Below are 19,945 nucleotides of genomic sequence, written 5' to 3' on the forward strand. Positions count from 1 at the left end.
CTTTGCTGTGGCACATGAGAACTGTTGAGATTAACTTTAGAATAGAAAAAAGAGGAACCTAGTGACTTATTCAGATGCCCAGCACACACAGCAAGGCCAACTCCAAAGCTGAAAGCAAACAGATGAAATAGCTGTTTAGTTTTACTGCATGCAACATCTTGGGAGTATTTCATCCAGCAGTGCCCACGACAGGCTCAGCCTTAAAACACAAGTTTCTTGCTTCAGAAGTTTCCACTTTAAAAAAAAATCTGGAGCAGCACATCATCCCACATACTTTGAATAAAGTTGTACAGAGTCCAGACACTGAAGTCATTTTATTTATTTATTTTTAAAAAAGGCAACTGTTCAATGATTAGAACTGTGGAATTGCTACTTGAAATTGTTTTCCTGGTCCGTGTCTGAAATTCAATTTTGGTTTTATTTTTAGTACTGGAATATTTACTTCTGAATCAAAGATTTGTAGATTGTTAAGCAGACAAAAAAAGAAACATTTTAGAAGTTGATTGGATAAGAAAAAATGCAGCTATACATCGGTCACAAAGCAGGAGTATAGGCACTGTACTAGTTCTTATTAGAGACGAGCTGTGAAAACATTAGAAATTGTTTCAATTTAAGTAGCTTCACATTACTCCTCCAAAACCAAAGAAAACTGAACCGTGGGCTTCTTGTTTCTCTCAAGGTAAGTCCTATATCACTAGGTTTCCTGTAGGAGAAACTTCTTTCAGCCAAGTTCATTTTAAGATTTAAACTTATGCCCACTTACAAATCATGAACCAATGTTCAATATGCTCTCTCTCCTTCCACCCCTCCCCAATACCTTATCTGCACAGTTTAGCAACATACCTTGTTCATCTGAAGGTTTTTTAGCTGTTGTTGCCACAAAAGGATAGTTTCTAATCGGCAAATCCAAATATTAATGTTTCCAACCAGAACAGATTTTCCTACTCCCCTAATTAGTATACAAAGAGTAGAACTCAAATCCTGTAGGAGATCTTTGATTAATCGTGGATTATATTGGTCTTCCATGACTAGAAAAAACACATCATGCAAATTGAGAGACAACTGTGTTACTAATTTCATTACAATTGTTTAATCTAACACATCATTCATCACATTTCATAAAATTTTTAATTTAATAGTAGTTTCTGAACAGAACTTAGTTGTCATTTAATTTCAATCTGTTTCAATAGATAAAATACAGTAACAGAAAACATTCATACTAGATAGCAAGCATTTCTATGAAATCTCAAAAAGCAGATAGATTATAAAATACTAGGTCCTACCTTTCCGCACAATTTTGTCCAAAATGTTAAAGTAGTTCTTCTGTGCTGCACCACTCAGTGAAGTTAACTGGGACTTTGCAATTAACTGTAAAAGCTAAAACAAAGAAATAGAAGTTATAGGGAATCAGGGAATCTTGAGATAGGACAAGGGGGAATGGCTTTAAACTAAGAAAGGGTAGATTTAGGTTAGACATCAGGAAGAAGTTTTTTATTCTGAGGGTGGTGAGGCACTGGAATAGGTTTCCCTGAGACACTGTGGATGCCCCATCCCTGGACCCATCCTTTGCCTTGGGTAACCTGGTCTAGTGGGAGTCATCCCTGCCCATGGCAGGGGATTGGAATTAAGATGGTCTTTAAGGTTTCTTCCAACCAAAACCATCCTAAGACAGACAGAAGTAAAAGACTGTTTCAAATACACATTCAGTACATACACTCACTTACAACAGCCTAGATTACTACGACCATATCTCAAAAATAACACCACAGAGTTTGGAACATGAAGCAAGACAAACACAGAAAACCTTAGGCATTCCCAATGGCATCCCATGACCAACTCATGGAGAGGAATATATTTGTATAGTATTTTGAGAATATATGTATTTATCATAGAGCACATGACATACAGTCTTTGTAAACTGTAATAAAACAGAGATAGTGTGTTTTGGAAGCTCACAAATACAAATTACTTAAGTCCTGCTTACTCACTTTTGTTTTAGATTTGGTTTTGCAGCTGATAAGGATTGTCCCTAATAGAAGATGGTCTCTAAAAACCTCTCTCAAATACAAGAGACTTCAATATTATGACAGTGCTGTAATATTTAGAAGCTCTCTGATTACAATTCATAATGCTGAGTTCAGGACAAAATTTCTCAATGCATCAGAAACAGAAAGCAGGGAGCAGAAACCACAATTCCTACAGAGTACTCTGAACACCAGCCTGCAGAGCCATGCTTTGTATTGGCACAGAGGATGAGCAAAGACTAAGCCTGCCAAAAATTATTTTGTATCTTCATTTCTAAAACACTGACTTGACACTATACTCAACATTAATTTTCCTTTGGAGGAGGAGAGAATACACCTGTTCTCTCCCTCATTTAATAATGCTCCTTCTGGCTTCTCTGCATGATCCCTGACAAAACATTATGTGCTGTGAAAGGAGGAATTAACTCCTGACGTATTTAAATACAATTAATTTATTTATACAGCTTTTGAGACTAGGTATCAGGACCTCTCTTTCTTGGCATTTTTAAAACCTTTTAGTTTGATTAACAATTTGGAGAACACCTAGGTATCTCTGGCAGTTTGCCAGCTCAGGCAAGTATGTACATTTCTCTTGATTAACTTAAAAATAATCAGTCCTGTCACTTAGACTGCAGATCAAATCCAAAGAACAAATTCTACCCAGATGATTTTAATGAAGATTCCATTTTCAAGGATGGTTAACATGCAAGGATTAGGACAAGAATTTTAGCAGGTGCACATGCACAAGGATCTAACACAAGCTGACTCTTGGGCTAAGTGCATAGCAATGGCTTATGCTGCCTACTAGGGATTATAGCCTCAAATGTATCAACTATTTATTCAAATAGAAAAAAAAATCTTAAAAGGCCATCCATATCAATTTATGTATCAGGCATTTACTAGCTAAGAAATATTATAAACAAGCATAAACAAGTACAGTAAAACAGTTGATCCACCCTGTAAGACTAATAGGTTAGAACATAACCATCTTTAAAAAAAATAGTGCGTGCACATACAAAAAAATCTATAGGAGACATAAAACAGCCAAGTACCCTAACCACTAGCCTAGGGACAATTTTTTTTCATTATTTCCTCTGGTCCTATAACTCCTGTTTTTCTGGAGGTATGACATACAGTTTCACAAGGATGGGCAGAACATGTTTTCTCTCCAAATAGTAACTCCAATAGTTAGGGTGTTCCTTCAGTAGGCTTATTCAATTATGTTTTGTGTCTTTCCAAGTTCTGAATACTATCCTCAAAACATAATGGGAGCATGATTCCCTGCACTAAGTGCAGAAGAAATCACAGAATATTTACACATCAAGTATTATTTTGGAAATTGCTCTTCTAATTCTATTTAAGATTAAGATTATATTTAAGATGTATTATGCTTTACTGTTTGTTTGTATAGGAAATATTTTCCTTTAAAGAGGTTTCACTACCCAGACTAAGGAACAACTGAAACCATCATTGTTTCACTGTAAATATATAGCAGAATACTGGCCATCACCATCATTCTCGAGATACAGGCTTTCACAGACCAATATAACCAGTTTTCACAAAAGAAAAATCACTCAGTTTCAAGTAGAAGCCCAGCGGCTTAATGCAGTATAAATTATGTACACAATATTTACACAAACCACAAACTGGTCAATGCAACATTTTCTGTACATAGGGATACATCAGAAAACACATCTGTAAAAGACATACATAAAATAGAGAGCTTACTTTGACCACATAATTGAACCTTCTGATGTCTTGAATTGCACTTGAAAAATCTAAGCGATTAAAAGCTTCTCCTAAAGTACAATAGCCATGTCTCTGAGAAGAGAAAGAAACACTGTAAATGGAAAGAAGCAAACAAGAGAACGCCCCTCTCCTCCCCCAAACTGTTATGGTCTATATAAAAGCACTCTATCGTGCAACCGAAGCATGTACATATTCACCTCCTAGAACTGACATAACCGGCCTGAAGTTTTTATTTTTCATAGAACAAACAAAGCCAGATATGCTATTTAGAACTAATAGCTACCCACATGTTACTTGATAGCAAGACCTTTAAATTCATAGAAACTGTGTAATCTATAATCACTGGTATCCATGTGGAACTGGGAACCTGTTCCACTACTGCATGGCCACCGTGCTCTGTAATTGCCTCAGCACAAGGTGCATCTTGCTCAGATAGCAGACTGAGCATACAACCACATGCATGCACTGAGTTTACATTCACATTTGAGGTAAGAACATGGCTACTTGCTGGAATTGGAAGAACAAACAGCCAACATCTTGAATTTGTTTTCTGGGCACTAGAAATTTAACCACACTTTTCTTAGATACCAAGAGCAAGAGAAATAGCTTTTCTTTTTAATGCTTCTGCACAGTTATAATAAGGTAAAAGCAAAAGTTTCAGAGGTTGTTTTCGAATTACTCAGGGTGGTAGTGTCAGCCTGAAATGCCATGGGATCAAAACCTGAGTCAGTGTATAGCCATGCAGAAGACTGCCACAGTGACCTTCTTGAGGGAAAAAATTGGTGAAAGGCTTCATAATACCCTTCTAATGTAGAAGGGCAGCCTGTGTCACTGCCCTGCAAAAATACTTATGTAGAGGTGAGACAGGAGGATTTCATTTTCTACACAATCACGTTTTTCCTGAAGACAGTATTCAGGTGTGTCTCGGCTCCGAAATACAAAGCCAGCTTCTGCCTGTTTGGCTAGTGTTGGACTCACCTCCTTCCCTCTCTGCTGGCTGGCATTACGGTGTTGATGAAAGACATTCTCACAGGTGTCCAAGTTCCACCCATCCCAGATAATTGTAACAATCAACAAAAGAAACTTTGAGACAGTTTCTCTCTACATATAATGGACATGTCAGCTTCACCTTTCCAGGAGGTCATTTCAAGATCCTTTGCAGTTACATGATACCATTTTTATCCCAAACAGGAAGAAGCATCTGAACTTTGAATACAAAGGTCCTCTTAGCAAAGCCTGGGCCCTAGATTTTACTCACATTCAAATTTACATCAAGATCCCAAGATACCAAGTAGCTGCCTGCAAGCACTTTCTTTGGAGGTGTTTGTTTTAAAAACCTTGTAATTATACATAAGAGACAGAGACAAATGGGCTTGGAGAAGTACCAGAGGACTACTACATCCATCCTTGTGAGTTTTCCCATCTCTGCCAGGATGGCTCACATAAGTCACTTTATCTGCCTTTGCCTCAGCAAGTGATGATGTACTACAGTAGCAATGAAGAGAGGGCTAAATACAACTTTTTAGAAGTCACAAAAATTGACAAATGGCTTATTTATTTTTTTTTTAAAGTTAAGCAGCACAAAGACGCTAGAAATTGACTCATAGCATACAGGACTTACTTCTCTGGTGCTTTCCTTATGAACATAAATCCAATTTTCACGATAAAAACCTGAAAAAGACATAAGCTTTTCTGAACTTCTATTTTAGGTAGTTCCTTCTAGGAAGATGAAGAGCCTTCTAGGAAGATGAAGAATACAGACCATCCTCAAAATGCTTTGTGAGTGGAGAGAATATAACAGTTTTGGTGAAGGAAGCTTATTAAAGCTGAAGAGAATGACTACAAAGTTTCAGAGGTTGTGTACTTTAAAAAGCACACCAAAAGTTAAACTTTATAAACTAAACACAGGAGCTGGGACACAGTGGGCATATGTAGCACGTTTGTTGACTGTGTACCAACAGCAGTCAATTTCTCCTAAAAGTCCTGATACCTTTTGGTTCACAGGGCTTCTTAGCACAGGAGATACAGAAATGTACAAAGTTTTTGTTCCTGAAGGCTCTACTTTTTTAAAAAGTATTTGCTTCTGTAAATGTGCTTGATCTGCATCCACTTGCTCCAAGTAGTTGCAGAATCCTGCACAAGCAAGACCCATAATAGCAATTTACACAGACATTCAGCTTGCAGAAGTCTGGATGTGTTGTCCAATTAATGTGCTCATACATATAACCACTTGAATTTTCTAGAATACATTAAACCCACACAACCCTGAGGATGCTTACAGATTTGTCTAAGACTATCTCTGTTACAATTTTAGGAAGGTACAAAATAATGAACATAATCTCAAGATCAATGGGGAAACCCCCCAGATTTGCTATCAACTTGCTTATTTCTACCTACTCAAATTCTGTGCTTCAAGAAATTTTGCTATCACTCACACTTGGAGTCTAAAACAGGTCCTTTTAAAAGAGAATAAGACAAAAGTGGCTTTGATATTTCAACAGACAAATTTCAAGAAATTCAATAAAGTCTTTACCAAGAACTCTATGTATTACACCAAATGATATTTAGTTCTGAAACAATTCTAGAGCTATTTGTGTAACAAGAATTTGAATTAATCAGAAATAGAACTGCTGCTTTGATAAACAGAGACTGACTGCCCTAAGCATCACGAATTTCATCTAAAACAAGTGCACAAAGCAAAACAGCAGTTTGTATCAGAAGGTAATTATTATTAAGGAATTGTTATTCTTAAATTAATTACCTTTGGATCTCTAAATCCCACAGTAGGTGATCAATGCCACAGTCCAATTAAGATACATAACTTGTCAGTACAGAAGTAGACATAACTTAAAAGGCTACTCTCTAGATACACATATACAAATGGTTATTATATTTTTTTTTTTCCTGAACCTACAACAATCTTCCAAATCAAATGAAAATAACCCAGCCTTACATTGTGAATTTGTGTTATTCCTACAGTGGTCTTTCTTCCTTTTCTTGGCTGCAAATTCACAATCTTCTGTAGTGTATATATCTTCATCTTCATCACCAGTTAAAATGCTGAAATAGAGACATAATTAGAACAGCAATGATTAAATATTTAAGCTGCACATAGCTTATAGTTCTCTACATTTAGAAATCGGCCAGCTGCAATAAAAATCATGTATTTAAATAATGCTTGTCTACCTGAAGGTCTATAGCAACACATCTTGAGAGAAGCTGCCTTGCTCTTCTCTTCCTAGTGGTGCTGAATTTGGTATCAAAGTGATTAAGTGCATACAAGCATCTTCTTAATAGCTATCTTGTAAGTCATTAGTGACATTTAAGAAGGATTACTGAGGTGGCTGTACTAGCTGGACAATTGACAGTCCACAGTGTTCTAGAATACTAAAGTCACTACCCAAAACAGACCAAGCCTTATGAAAACACAGAATACTGGTGAAGTCAGAGTTACCACACTCAGGCAGAAAGCCAGCAAAAGGCATCTCTTATCCCCTCACAGTCAACTTCAGGGCAAATGAACAAAGTCTCTTAATAAAAGCACGAATCACAACACTGTACATAATTTAGGTATTGCCATACTGTTCTACCACTTGTTGTAGTGCGTCAAGAACCATGTAGTCACCTCCATCTTTCCCAAGAAAGATCAACTGTACCTTTGTCATTTCTGACAGCGAATTATGTAGCCTGACAAAGACCACCTATACTGAGTTAATGTATATAGTATATACACACACTATATACAAGCATACGGGCATGCTATTAAAGTTTGCTGAGTAAACTTTCTAAAGTGCTTATACATTAAAAACCTTACCTGCACCATGCAAGTCTACACAACGAAGATTCTCCTTTCCATTTTTATAGATAATTCTAAGCAAAAGCAATAGAGGTAACAAATATGTATTTTTTCTAGTACAGGTTAGAGAGATCATTCATATTACGGTAATAATATTGTACAGATAACTACAGTAACCAAGGAAATAATCCAGTGAAGCTTAACTATAAGACTGTTTTATAGTCATTTTTATAGTCTTTTTTTTTTTTTAAGAAAATGAAAGCTGTATAGAATACTATACCCATTCATTTTTAAAAATCTGAATTTGCTAGCCAAATCTATTTGTCAATGTCAGTTTGAACTTCAAATTGCACCAGCAAAATCCGAACATGAAAAATGAAGATCACTGGTTCATTCAAAAATAACCCACACTTCAGCATTAAATGGCAAAAGAACCCAAATCATATTAGTCTACTGCTACTATTTAATAAAGTTAAAAATTTTCAGGCCTGAATCATCTTTTAAGGATGATGACTAAACACCACCGTACAAAAAGCTTTTTATGTAATTGCTCTAATCACTAAATACTAGCTCAGCCTGAAGACACGTAAGTTTAGAACACTCAAAAATAGGAATTTGTTTTTATCTTTAGTTTAAACCCTGAAAAAAAAAAAAGTCCACCTGTGTTCAGGTAGAACTCAATCCAAGGTGAGGGCCTTGGCTCATGCCTTGACATTTTCAAACCATAGGAAAGACTTTACAATTTCAATATTCTATGCAATATTGCCAAACATTGCATCTAGTAAAACACTAAAAAGAGTTCAGAGAAAAGGCACTGGCAACTGATGGAAGTGAAACATCAGCACTGACAAGTTACTTGAATTATATCATGCTATACCCCATCATGAAGGAAATCCTTTTAATGTCACTAGAACAATTATGCTTTAGTGTATTGACCATATCAACATACCACGTGAAAAGATGTTACAGAATCAGAAATAGAGCTCAGTCCCCCATTAAAGCTTCTGGCTTTATGATCCTAGCAACAGATATAAGGCTACAAAGATACAGGATATTATACAACCTAACAGAACAGAAACACACCCACTCCCATTTTGCAGCAAGCAAAGCAGGGCAGGCAGCACTGCTGAAGGCCAGCTTCAGAACAGGAAGGTTAATCTGGTTCCTTCTTTTGTTCCTGGAGAGAAAGATTCCTTAGAAAGCGACACAGAGCAGTTAAAGTATCTGAAGTTATTTATAGCCTGCTCTCCCCCTCCCAGTCCCTCAAATACACACTTCCTCGAGCACCAGGCACAAAAGCAAGGCAGCCTAAGGAGGACAGTTAATTAACACAAGGAATCACAGAGAGCTATTTCGAGCATGTTAGTCTGACTTCCAAATCCACCTGAGACATTCTGGGAATTCATGTCATTTTAGCAAGAAAAATTGACAATCTGAGGATTTTCTCATATTAGGCTTCATCTTCTTATGGTCTCTGTACTCCATACGGAGACCTTCCCTGCTTGGGGAAGGTATGTACCTGTACTATCAGCACCATTCTTGATGAACTTTAAGGGGTTCACATGCTTCCAGTCTTACTGAGAAAGAAAGCAAGGGTCTCACAGCTATTAGGAAGAACAAGGTAATTACAGGTACACCCCCAGCAACTTTTAAAATTCCATTAAGAAGTCTGAAGAGCTGGCTGATCAGCAAAGCCACTTCACCAAGAACATCTCCTGCCTCCCCAGCCACCACACTACAGTTACGCTAAGACAGAAGAAACTGAATCAAGTGCTACACGAGCCATATGGCATAACAGATGACTTGAATGTTTTTACTGTAATAGCACATATGAGGTCTGAGTGCACCTGAAAGGATCTAAATACATACGTAATATTGCCAATTTACAGCTACTCTTATGTTCTTGTCTTGATGAAGCCCTTTCACAAAATTCGTTCTATAGCTTCTAAAAGCAAAGCATCTGGTGTCCTAGAGATGCTTTAAGATTACAATACCCTACATAAATAATAAAGCATGTGAGAATTTCAGCTCTTTCAAAACAGCAGTTTCATAATGGTGTATTTAAATAACCTTTTGGGCATGACAGTAAAAGTGCTGGAAGGCTTGACAGGACGATCCAAACTGACTGCTCTTTATCCACTTTTCTTGTGGAGGAAGAAATTCATGAACATCACACAATTACCTACAAAGGGACACTAAGTGTTCCTCCAGGTAACACTCAAAGCCATTTACAGCTTGACCACATACAGAAAATCCTGAGTTAAGTGCCTGCACCAAACAGTGTTACAACACATTTGTCAAATGCCAAAATTATCTAAAATTAGATTCAAATCTGAGGCCTCCTGTCCAGAACTAATAGCACTTTAGTGAATGAGATGAGACTACAGATGCCCAGGCTGGCAGGCCAGCTGTTAAGTTCATATGGACCTGACACACAAAAAAGCATAGCATAGTCATGAAAGTCTTGTCATAGGGATTCGCTTTCTTGTACCTCAAAAGGAAAATGTAAGAGGGCTTTACACTTCAGAGGTATTTAAATACAATTCTGTAAGGCTGTGTTTTTCTCTCCCTACCAAGCTTCAAGGACACAGTGATATGGCACTGGGAACACACAGCTGTACTAGAATTTATAGGTATAAACTGCAGATAGCTGCAGCCAGCATTCAGCCCACATGCTTCCTCCAGGTAGGATGAGCTCTGCCTCAGCCACATTTCCCACCACCGTATACCATGAATACAGTACTCTCTTCACCTAAACAATATCCTTACTTATCTAAATGAGAGCTACAAAACTGGGGGTCACATTTTCTGTATCAGGTTTCATAAACAGAATAATTTGAAGCGTAACATTTGCGCATTATCCCCAACCATTTATATCGGCCCTGCATAACAAGTTATGTTTATTCAAGCATCATGATGTTCACTGCTTTTGACTAATTCCTCAGCTGGATTCACCAAAGCACTGGACGACTAATTGAACAAGGTGAAAAGTTCTGTTTTACTGAAAACATTTGTCTTAAATTTGTAAGAGTTACTTACATGCCTGGAAGCTTTTTCTGAATCTGCTGGTAAGTAGATCTTTTTAACTTCTGCACAGGAGGTATTTGGAAGAGATAGAACACAGTCTGGCAATTAACTCTATCCACGCTTTCTCTCACAGAAGAGAATACAAGCAATAATAAACAGGGTTTAAGTCAACTACTTAGCTTGAATTTATTTCTTTTTGAAGGAAAACTGCTCTAACTGGAATAGAATACTCAAGTACTATTACTACCGCTGCATTAACTTCTACAGAGTATTTTGGTGAATAAAACAGCACATATTAATTAATAAAATAAAATCCTATAAGAACAGCTGGACTGGCATACACCATCATCCCTATTCAAATGACATCTTAAGAGACAGATACATACATATATATGTTTACTGTATGTTTCTTCCACATGGAAGGAAGCATTCTATAAAGTCTTATTCTTACTCAGTGCTACACCACAGCACCAGATATCCTAAGCTGAGGTGTCCATTCAATATACATAAGCTATTTGGAAGCAAGTGTTTAAGATGGTACAGAGAACTCAGTCAACAAGACACAGTATGCTGCTCCATTTCAATCTGAAGTCCTGCACATGGGATAGAGAGCCCCATGCACAAGTATATGCTAGGTACAGAGAAGACAGAAAACAGCTTTGCAGAAAAAGTGCTGAAGTCCTACTGGATAAGCTGAACACTGGTCAGCAGCATGCCCTTGTGCTGAACAAAGGCAGTGGCACCCCGGGCTGCATTAGCAAGACCATACCCTGCAAAAGAGGTCATCACATTTGGCACTTGAGAAACCATGTCTGGAATATTGTCTACTTTTGGACTCCCTCATACAATAAAGATTGATGTACTAGAACAAGTCCAGTGGGCAGTTACTGAGATGATTACTGTTGGAGCACAACAACACATGAGGATGCATTGGAGTACAAGCTTGGTCAGTATTAAGAGCAGGTGGTGCGGAAGAAGGAAACCCGATTCGTGCCTGTATCTACTATGAGGGTATAAAGAAAAGGGAACTAGACTGCAACATTAGAGGAGGTATATATTAACAAGTCAAGCAGTAATGGCCATGATCTGTAATAAGAGAAATTCCTATTAGATTTAAAAGATAGGAAAGTAATATAAAAAACTACAGTGAAAGTAATGGAAGTTGGAACAGGAGCCTGGAAAGGAATCTCCATTCTTGGAAACAAAGGCCAGGGGGACAAGGCCCTTCAAGCCATCTCCGCTGGTCCTGCTTTGAGTTGGGAGGTGTGAACCAAATGACCTGTAGAGGTCCTTACCAACCTGAATTCTCTATTTTAGGCAATTATACATCATTCAGTGTTCAGCAGCAAAAAGTGAACTCAGATCCAAAGCTTTCAAGTTGTGGTGAAATTACTCTGAAGTAGCACTACTACACCAAGTACCAACTCACGTTCTGCAGTCTAATTTTGGACAATACACATTCTTAAATACACAGCAGAACAAATAGGGCTACAGAATATGGTGTGCTTTGGCTGCACAAAGTAGGAGACACGGAAGACTGGAAACCAGGGAATCACTATGATGAGGGCATCTGTTACAGGCTAGGGTAGTTCCCAAGTTTGGGATTCTGACAAGTTGGGAAGCTAACCTACAAAATTCAGATCACGCAACACCTCATCAAAAATATTTCTTTCACCCAGACCATTTCATGGCCAGTCACTTCAAATTAATGTTCCTATTTTAATCCTGAACTTAAGACTCCTGTATCTTTCCAAGCAAGACTTGTTTAAATCTGTTACCAGCAATACCCATTTCCAGCAATACCCTTGAACTCTACAAATTGTTCTTTCAACACTAAGAAAAAAAAATCTAGCATTTTTGCTTGAAGAAGCAATAAATGCAGTCTCACCTCACTCTCTGGAGAAAAGATTGTGTTATATATACAGACATATGTAAGTGCATGCACAGACAGAAATCAACATCCAATTAGGAACAGAACAGTGAGTCCTCATTTAAAATAATACAAAACCAATCATTTAATGAATATTGTTTGGCAAGCGTGACATAAAACAACCTACAAAATATAATTTAGTAACTGCAAGTAGCTATCAAAATTAAATTAGATTTCATTTTCCAACTATATTAAAGCTACATGAAAGAAGAAGAGATTTTTCCAGAAGTATTTAAGGCAACTTATGTTGGAGGCTTTATGAACACCCTTGCAGACAAACATTGCTTTTCTTATCCACAGTGGCCAGACTGTATGGGAAAAAAACAACCACTATCAGTGGCAGATGAGCACAAGAAGTAAAGGCATGAAGAAAACAGTAGTTTGAGATAAGCTTAATAATTCTTCACTGCTTGATTACTCCCTTGAGGTTCGTTTCAAATTTAGAAAACACAGGTGTATGAGTAGAACAAGTCCTGGCTTGCCAGTAAATTCCCTCTAAATCAGATCAGTTTCTTTATCATTTACTAGACTAACAGCAAACACTGAATGTTCCCTTTTCTCATTATGAGCACATTAAGCTGGAATTTATAAACAAGAATGCTAACCCTGAGAATTACTTCTTGGCAAAGAAACAAAGCAGGAATTTGTCTGGACTAAGCTATTTGTATCACACCAGTTTGTGAGCATCTGCCATCAATATTACTTTGCTTCACTCCCAAGCTACCTAGTACGTTTCTCACCCGTTCTACAGAGGCTCATATAATCATACAATGTTAGAGAATTGCTTTAAACTACCATTAGTCACGCATTTAGAGCAAGTACCCTAAATAGGCCTAATCCAACAATCACCAGAAAGGTTTCACTTGTTTCCAGGTAACATTCCAACATGCTTGTTGTGTTCGCAACTCACACTTATCACTAAAACGAAAAATAACACAAAACATAGGGCGAGATCTGGCTGCCTAAAGTTGTCACTATTCCACGAGTTGCCCAAAGATAGGCAGTCTCCATAGGGGTCTCTGCCTAAATATACAAAGCACATGGCTGCATTCGTGCACTTCTCATGCATGCAGAGATCACCAGCCCCAATCAGTCTGAATGGAAGAAGTCAGTCTTTGCCTTCCCACCTGCTCTGAAATGAGTAATAAATGTGGTTCTGCATGAGTTATTTAAGAACTTACACAGCGTGACTGATGTCATTAAGCTGATTGTTCTTGTTCTCAAGTGCAGGGCTGAAGGGTTCAAATCGTTTCCATCCATCTTCTGTTTTAACCCATCTCCATCCAGGGGATCTCCAGTCTTGGCCCAAAAAAGGCATGGTTTCTCTGTAAGCAACAAGAAGATCGTGCAGGATTTAACTGTTAACAAAAGCTATGAAACTTATTTCAGTTCTTTGACCTTAAAAAAAAAAAAACAAACAACAATGTAATGAGGAAAAAGAAGAAGGTTTCCTATAGAATATCCTCTTAAGAGGCTCAATGGTATCCCAGGTACATTTTTGATTCTCTAACCTCTGAAAATTCCTGCTGAAATGTCCTTTGCTATTTATTAGATCAAAGTAGGTTTCACAGTTCTTTCATAAAAAAGCAGAAGAATCACTGTGGTCCAGGAAAGGGCGGATACCAAACCAAGGAAGACTGACCACTGCAGAGCAGATTAGCACTTACAGAATGTAAACAGATAACCAGTTTGAGACTCAACTAACAGACTGTTTTTCAAACCTGGTAAGCCCAAATCAGTGTTACTCTTCTTATTTTTCTACAAGCCTTCCAAACACTGAGATAGTGTAACACTGTACACAGTTACGTTTCAGTAAAGGAATTTGGATCTTCCCCAAACACTTTTTCAGTTGTTTTTGAGGATCACCTCTCTAGCTAGGCTATTAGATAACCCACACAAATGGAGACTGCAACATAACATCAGTAGTTCACTACTGAACTTGCTACCAACAGCATGCAGGACAGCACAAGTGTATCATTCTACAGTGCTCTGTCACCCTTTTTCACAAGGGAAAATCACTTTTAATACATCAATGCCAAGAATTTGGAGAAAGCAATTCCCTATGCTTTAAAGAATCCAAGCTTGCCAGCTTTTGCCCTCTCTTCTTCTCATTCATCATGTATACATTCTGCTTTGTTTTAACCAGAGGTTTCATGTGCAGACTGTACAGGGAGAAAAGCATTATTGTATTTGAAACATACATTAATGCAACACCAACAGCTTAATTCAAAGCAACTGTTTTCTAAACATTGCTTCAAGTTGAAGAATATTAGACCAGATCAGTTAAACATCACCGAATTTATATATCCACTTGCACTCTCGACCAGCATCTGTCCAACACATTAGCACAGGGTAATACACCGAAGGCTAAAAAGCCTGAAGAGATACAAGCCAAGAGCATCATTTTTATTTTATTTAATTAAAAGAAAAATGAGACTAAAACATCCTACAACATAGCACAGAAAACAAAGCTTGCTGTCTAGCCTTCAGCACTGATGAAAGTCCCCCTGCTATTCACAACCCAGCCTTCCTCTGAATCTGACAGGAATCATTTCCCAAGTTTACCACATCCTTTCCTCCAGCCACCACAAACTCTATGCATGCCTATCTGTTTTTCTAATCTTTTCACTGCTTACCAGGAGATATGCCTCACAACAGACCTTTCTCACAGTTGTTTAGAACACCTCATTGCGACTGAAATCAAGGCATCTCATCTTTTCAAGAATTTGTAGTTGGTGCTCATGAGTGCATTTCAGAATAATATTCAGAATAATATTTTCTTCCAATAAAATCAGCAGAGTTTACCTGAAAATTAAAACAAATGACTGGAAGAGACTAAAAACAATTTTGAATCGTGTCTAAAGATACAGAGCTCATGAGCTACTACTAGTCAGCAGTTTTGCTATAAGAATTAAGCACTATTATAGATGCACCTGATTAGCCCAAAAGTTAAAAACTATAGAAAATTCAAATTCATAGAGAACATTACAGGCTAAGTGGGCTAACTTTAAAAAGTTAACATTTTTAAGAATACTTGATATTATGAATCAATAAAGAATTGTTGGGAAAGGAAATAAACACTCAGACATGACTTGCATGAAGGTGAACCATGCATTGTTACAGGTTAACAGGGTAAGTTCCAAAAATAACAATAGATGTAAAGCTTCCTGAAAACACCAGCAAAAGCCTGGAATATTTTGTTGCAGTGGCTGGCAGTAGCAGAAGCCCAAAGCCAATCACAATTCACAGGATAGCAATCTTAGTGTGCTTTAGAAATCCTTGAACTTTAGAAATAAGTGGTTTCAAGCTATCACGCCAGTGGTGCAAGTAGGATGCGTAACTTCCTCCTGTGGAGCCGCAGAGGCATTGAAAGTAATACACCTCAATACTTAAAAGCTCTAAACCAGACTACTTTCCAGATCTTTAAAATGAAATCTGAAGCCTTGCAGTGAAAGACCATCAACAACAGAATAAGAGTTCTCTATCATCCCTCTTGCAAGCAGTGACATTAAGCACCTCAAAATAGTGGTAGCAGCAAGTACATGTATACACATGGACTCCCAAAGTCTGCTACAGAAATGCTGGAAAACTGCACTTCGGACAAGTTTCATAAAGAGATATGAATAGCTTTTCTAAATGTATGTTCAATATGTTATCTTTTTAAAAAAGACAACAAGAAAAAAGACAAAAAGAAAACACTACTAGAAAAATCACACATTAAAACTTTAACTTAAGAATTTGTGGGAGAAAATTACCAAAAGTCAGCAACTCTGTGAGGCTCGTACATGTTGACCTCATTTTTTCTCCAAACAGATATTCTTAGTCCAAGATATATTTTCGCTACTGGACAAACTCAGAGTGTATCCCATGAGTAGCAACTCCAGGAAGTGACTTGTACCCACAGCAGGGGGTTGGAACAAGTTGATCTTTACAGTCCCTTCCAGTCCAATCCATTCTACAATTACATGAGAAGTAGTACCTTGGACTCAAACCTGTTCTTTTCAAGAATAGGTTCATTTTCTTTTCTGTTCTTTTTAAAGAACATATTCTTTTAGTAACAGCACATACACAAGTAGGACCAGAAAACCTCATTGCTTTGCTTCCTATAGGACTGAAATGTACACTTGATCATTGCTCAGAAATTACCACATTTTAGAAACTACGGAGTCCTAAATGTCTCTCCTACACATCGCCCTCAGGAAGTAGCTGATCACAGGGTATGTGTAATAGAAATTCATGCCTTTGCTCTGCCTGCACTCAAGCTTTGCTTCCCAGTACAGCATTGCATTGAAGCATGCACGCGGCTTCTCAGAACAGAGCTTGCTTTCAGCAGTTTACATACACCATGGAGCACACCTTCAGCAATAAGTAATTTAATAACAGTTTGTTAAAACCATCACTACCACAAAAGAAGAGCTCCCTAAACTTCGATTTTGAGGAAAATGCAGTGGGACAGGGTTCTTTAACACTCAAAAGGACTTCTGTCTTTGCTGCTGAGCAACCTGTTCATTTTCCCAAAAAAACTACTGTGAAGAAAACAATCTGATGCTGTGTAAAAGAGAAGGAAGCCTCACTGAGTGAAAAAGTGAGGTCTTACTTAACTGGACACAGCTTAGCAATGGGACTCAATAGATGAGGTTGGCATTTGGACTTGATTCCGAAGATCTTTTCCAACCTACATGATTTTATGGTCATTACCTAACAAATGGGCTTTAATAAAATATATCACCTGGGTTCAGCTTTCTCCTAAAAAGGAAACAAGAACGCTTTGCATCATATGTATTTTCCTAAGGAGCACATAAAAAACGGACTATGAAGATAAGAGCCACCAGAAAGAAGCACGGAAGGAACAGCACAGAAACCTGTCTATATCAGGGTTAGTGCAGCCTGAGATTACAGTGACTGCTCCAGCCATTCATCCACCTGTAGGGAAGCTGCTTTCTGTGGGGTAGGCAGCTCACCACAAAAGCAAACACTACTGTGAAGGCATAGCAGCAAGACACGCTAATAACCCATGACTGTACACAAGTTGTCTTCTGAGTATGCTTCTTTATTCTTAGCAACATACAATTATGACCCAAACCATTCCTGATACTCAGCAGCAAGACTGCCACCACCAAGACAGGCACAGTCCAGGCTCCTCTTGCTCCCCAGCCTCCCCCCCAGACCAACCACCTCTCCCTGCCCGCCCCAGTGCCTGCCCAGCAGCCCAGGCTCCCGCAGAAGCTGCTCCTGGAGGCGCTGACCGGTTCTGCTGGGAGCCAGCCCTACCAGCCCTGTGACTCACGGGTCAAGGAGCCGGCCAGCCTCCAGCCCAGGGGGTTTTTCCCTGCTCTCCCCCCCCCACCGACGCCCCCCTCAGCTCACAGCCCGCCCCCCGCGGCTGGGCCCCTCAGCCCCCCTCACCCCACCTCCCGGTCCCCCACACGCCGCCCCCAGGCCTCATTCCCCAGCGGCCGTAAACGCTCCTTCCCCTCAGGAGAACCTCCAAAATCCCCACAAACCCCAAAAAGCCCCAAAAAAAGCACGAAAAGGCCCCCAAAATCCCCCCCCCCGCACCGCCCGGTCCCTACCTGGCAGCGCCGCCGCTCCCCGCCGGGCCCGGGCCGTGGGGCTATTGCCGGAAGTAGCGCGGCCCCGCCCCCCCGGCTCGCTGATTGGCTGCCGCCGCTTGTTGCTACCCGGCAGCGCCGTTTTCCATTGGTGGGGCGGGGTGTCACGTCAGCCGCCGCGCGTCACGTAAAGGGAGGGGGGAGCGAGGTGCACGTGTCAATGTTTTGGTCGGAGGGGGGAGGGGGGAAGGGGGCGGGGCCGCGTAATGGCGGCCCAACGGTCAGTAAACGGCCGCCCAACGGTCGTCCTGTCAGGGGAGCTCCGTGCCCTCAGCGCTCTGTGGAGCTGGGCGGAGGCGCCTCCAACGCCGGGCTTCTTGTTAAAAGAAGGACCGGGGGACGTGGGGAGCAAGCTTTAGGTCATGAACTAGGGGTTGTGTGAGGTTTTGGGCTCTCAGTTAGAAATCAGTAATTATTCCCACTAGGAATGTGGAGTAGGTATAGAATCATAAAGGTTCGAAAAGATTCATCAGATCATCTGGTCCATCACCCTATACCAATGTCACCCATTAAGCCATGTCCCCAAGCACCAGATCCAACCTCTCCTTAAACACCCCCAGGGACGGTGACTCCACCACCTCCCTGGGCAACCCGTCCCAATGCCTGACTGCTCTTTCTGAGCAGAAATGTCTCCTCATTTCCAACCTGAACCTCCCCTGGTGCAACTTGAGGCCATTCCCTCTAGTCCTGTCACTAGTTTCCTGTGAGAAGAGGCTGACCCCCAGCTCCCCACACCTTCCTTTCAGGGAGTTGTAGAGAGCAATGAGGTCTCCCTTGAGCTTCCTCTTCCCCAGACTAAACAACTCCAATTCCTTCAGCTGCTCCTCATAGGACTTATGTTTCAGGCCCTTTGCCAGCTTTGTAGCCCTTCCCTGGACACATTCCAGGGCCTCCATGTCCCCTTTAAAAAATAAATAAATCAGAGTTGTGTTTTAATAAATGTCAATCATTTTGTGCTGTAGAACAAATTGTTAACCTGTAATTTTTTGAATGTTTAGGACTGACAAAATTGCAATAGTGTGGTTGCTGCCACTTATTCCTACGTGGAAGCATCCCCTAATCCCCTTGCGGCTTTTTTGCGCACACTGGGATGATTTATAAGGGCTTCCTTTCTGTCTGTGAGCTGGAAAAAGTCATATGAATAGTTCTTTGTGAGATGAGTTTGATTTTAATATGTCCTCAGGATGTCACTTTTACTTATTAAACTACTGTATGGAGAGAGGATTGGTCTCTCTTTATTCAAACTGGATGTTTTGATATTCATCTAAGTGGCTCCCTAGCTGGTTAAATGATTTGGCCGTAATGTAATTCCTACATATCAGACAGCTGGTTCTTATACATACATATATGTATGTAATATGAGACCATACATGTATGCATGTATGAACATACAGATGTGTTTGTATATACATCATTAAGATACACTCACAGACCCCTGTATCAGTGATGCTGCCTTTCCACCAGCAAAATGGGTGCCGTGCTGACACTGTCAGTGACAAATGACAGTGGTGAGAATGGGACAGTGACAGGTACAGGGGAAGAGGGCACGAGAGAGAGGGAACGCAGGATGCCAGGCATACACAGCTCCCCACAGTCTCTCCTCACCTGTCTTCTCAAAAACTGCCCAAAGGAAAAACGTCAAGTCCCAGAACTATCATAGAAGTCATCGTTACCAGCAGCACAGACCTGGACCTTATGTCAGCCAGGGTTTTTTTGTCAGGTCTTTTTCAAGACTCTGTAATCTTGAGCCAAATACAGCCATGGCAAAGGCAGCAGCTTCTCACAGAAAAAGGACATAGTCCACACT

General features: G+C 39.7%; 1 protein-coding gene across 4 annotated transcripts in view; it reads right to left on the reverse strand.

Moving 5' to 3' along the window:
* Positions 1–18,250, reverse strand: part of FBXO25 (F-box protein 25) — a 30,007-nt gene extending 11,757 nt beyond the window's left edge. Inside the window, exons 1-7 of one of the 4 annotated variants that reach the window (XM_038176806.2) lie at positions 18,100–18,250; positions 13,708–13,851; positions 6,727–6,833; positions 5,395–5,444; positions 3,753–3,845; positions 1,284–1,377; positions 844–1,028 (exon numbers count right to left, since the gene is read on the reverse strand). In XM_038176806.2, the coding sequence (XP_038032734.1) occupies positions 844–1,028; positions 1,284–1,377; positions 3,753–3,845; positions 5,395–5,444; positions 6,727–6,833; positions 13,708–13,844 (666 nt within the window). In that variant the 5' untranslated portion in view covers positions 13,845–13,851; positions 18,100–18,250. Of the gene's footprint in view, positions 1–843; positions 1,029–1,283; positions 1,378–3,752; positions 3,846–5,394; positions 5,445–6,726; positions 6,834–13,707; positions 13,852–14,037; positions 14,171–18,099 lie in introns of those variants that run through there. The other 3 variants (XM_072036389.1, XM_021267371.4, XM_021267374.4) reach the window with 3 other exon arrangements.
* Positions 18,251–19,945: the final 1,695 nt, after the last annotated feature.

The sequence above is a fragment of the Anas platyrhynchos genome, chromosome 3 (assembly GCF_047663525.1).
Source record: "Anas platyrhynchos isolate ZD024472 breed Pekin duck chromosome 3, IASCAAS_PekinDuck_T2T, whole genome shotgun sequence".
NCBI lineage: Eukaryota > Metazoa > Chordata > Aves > Anseriformes > Anatidae > Anas > Anas platyrhynchos.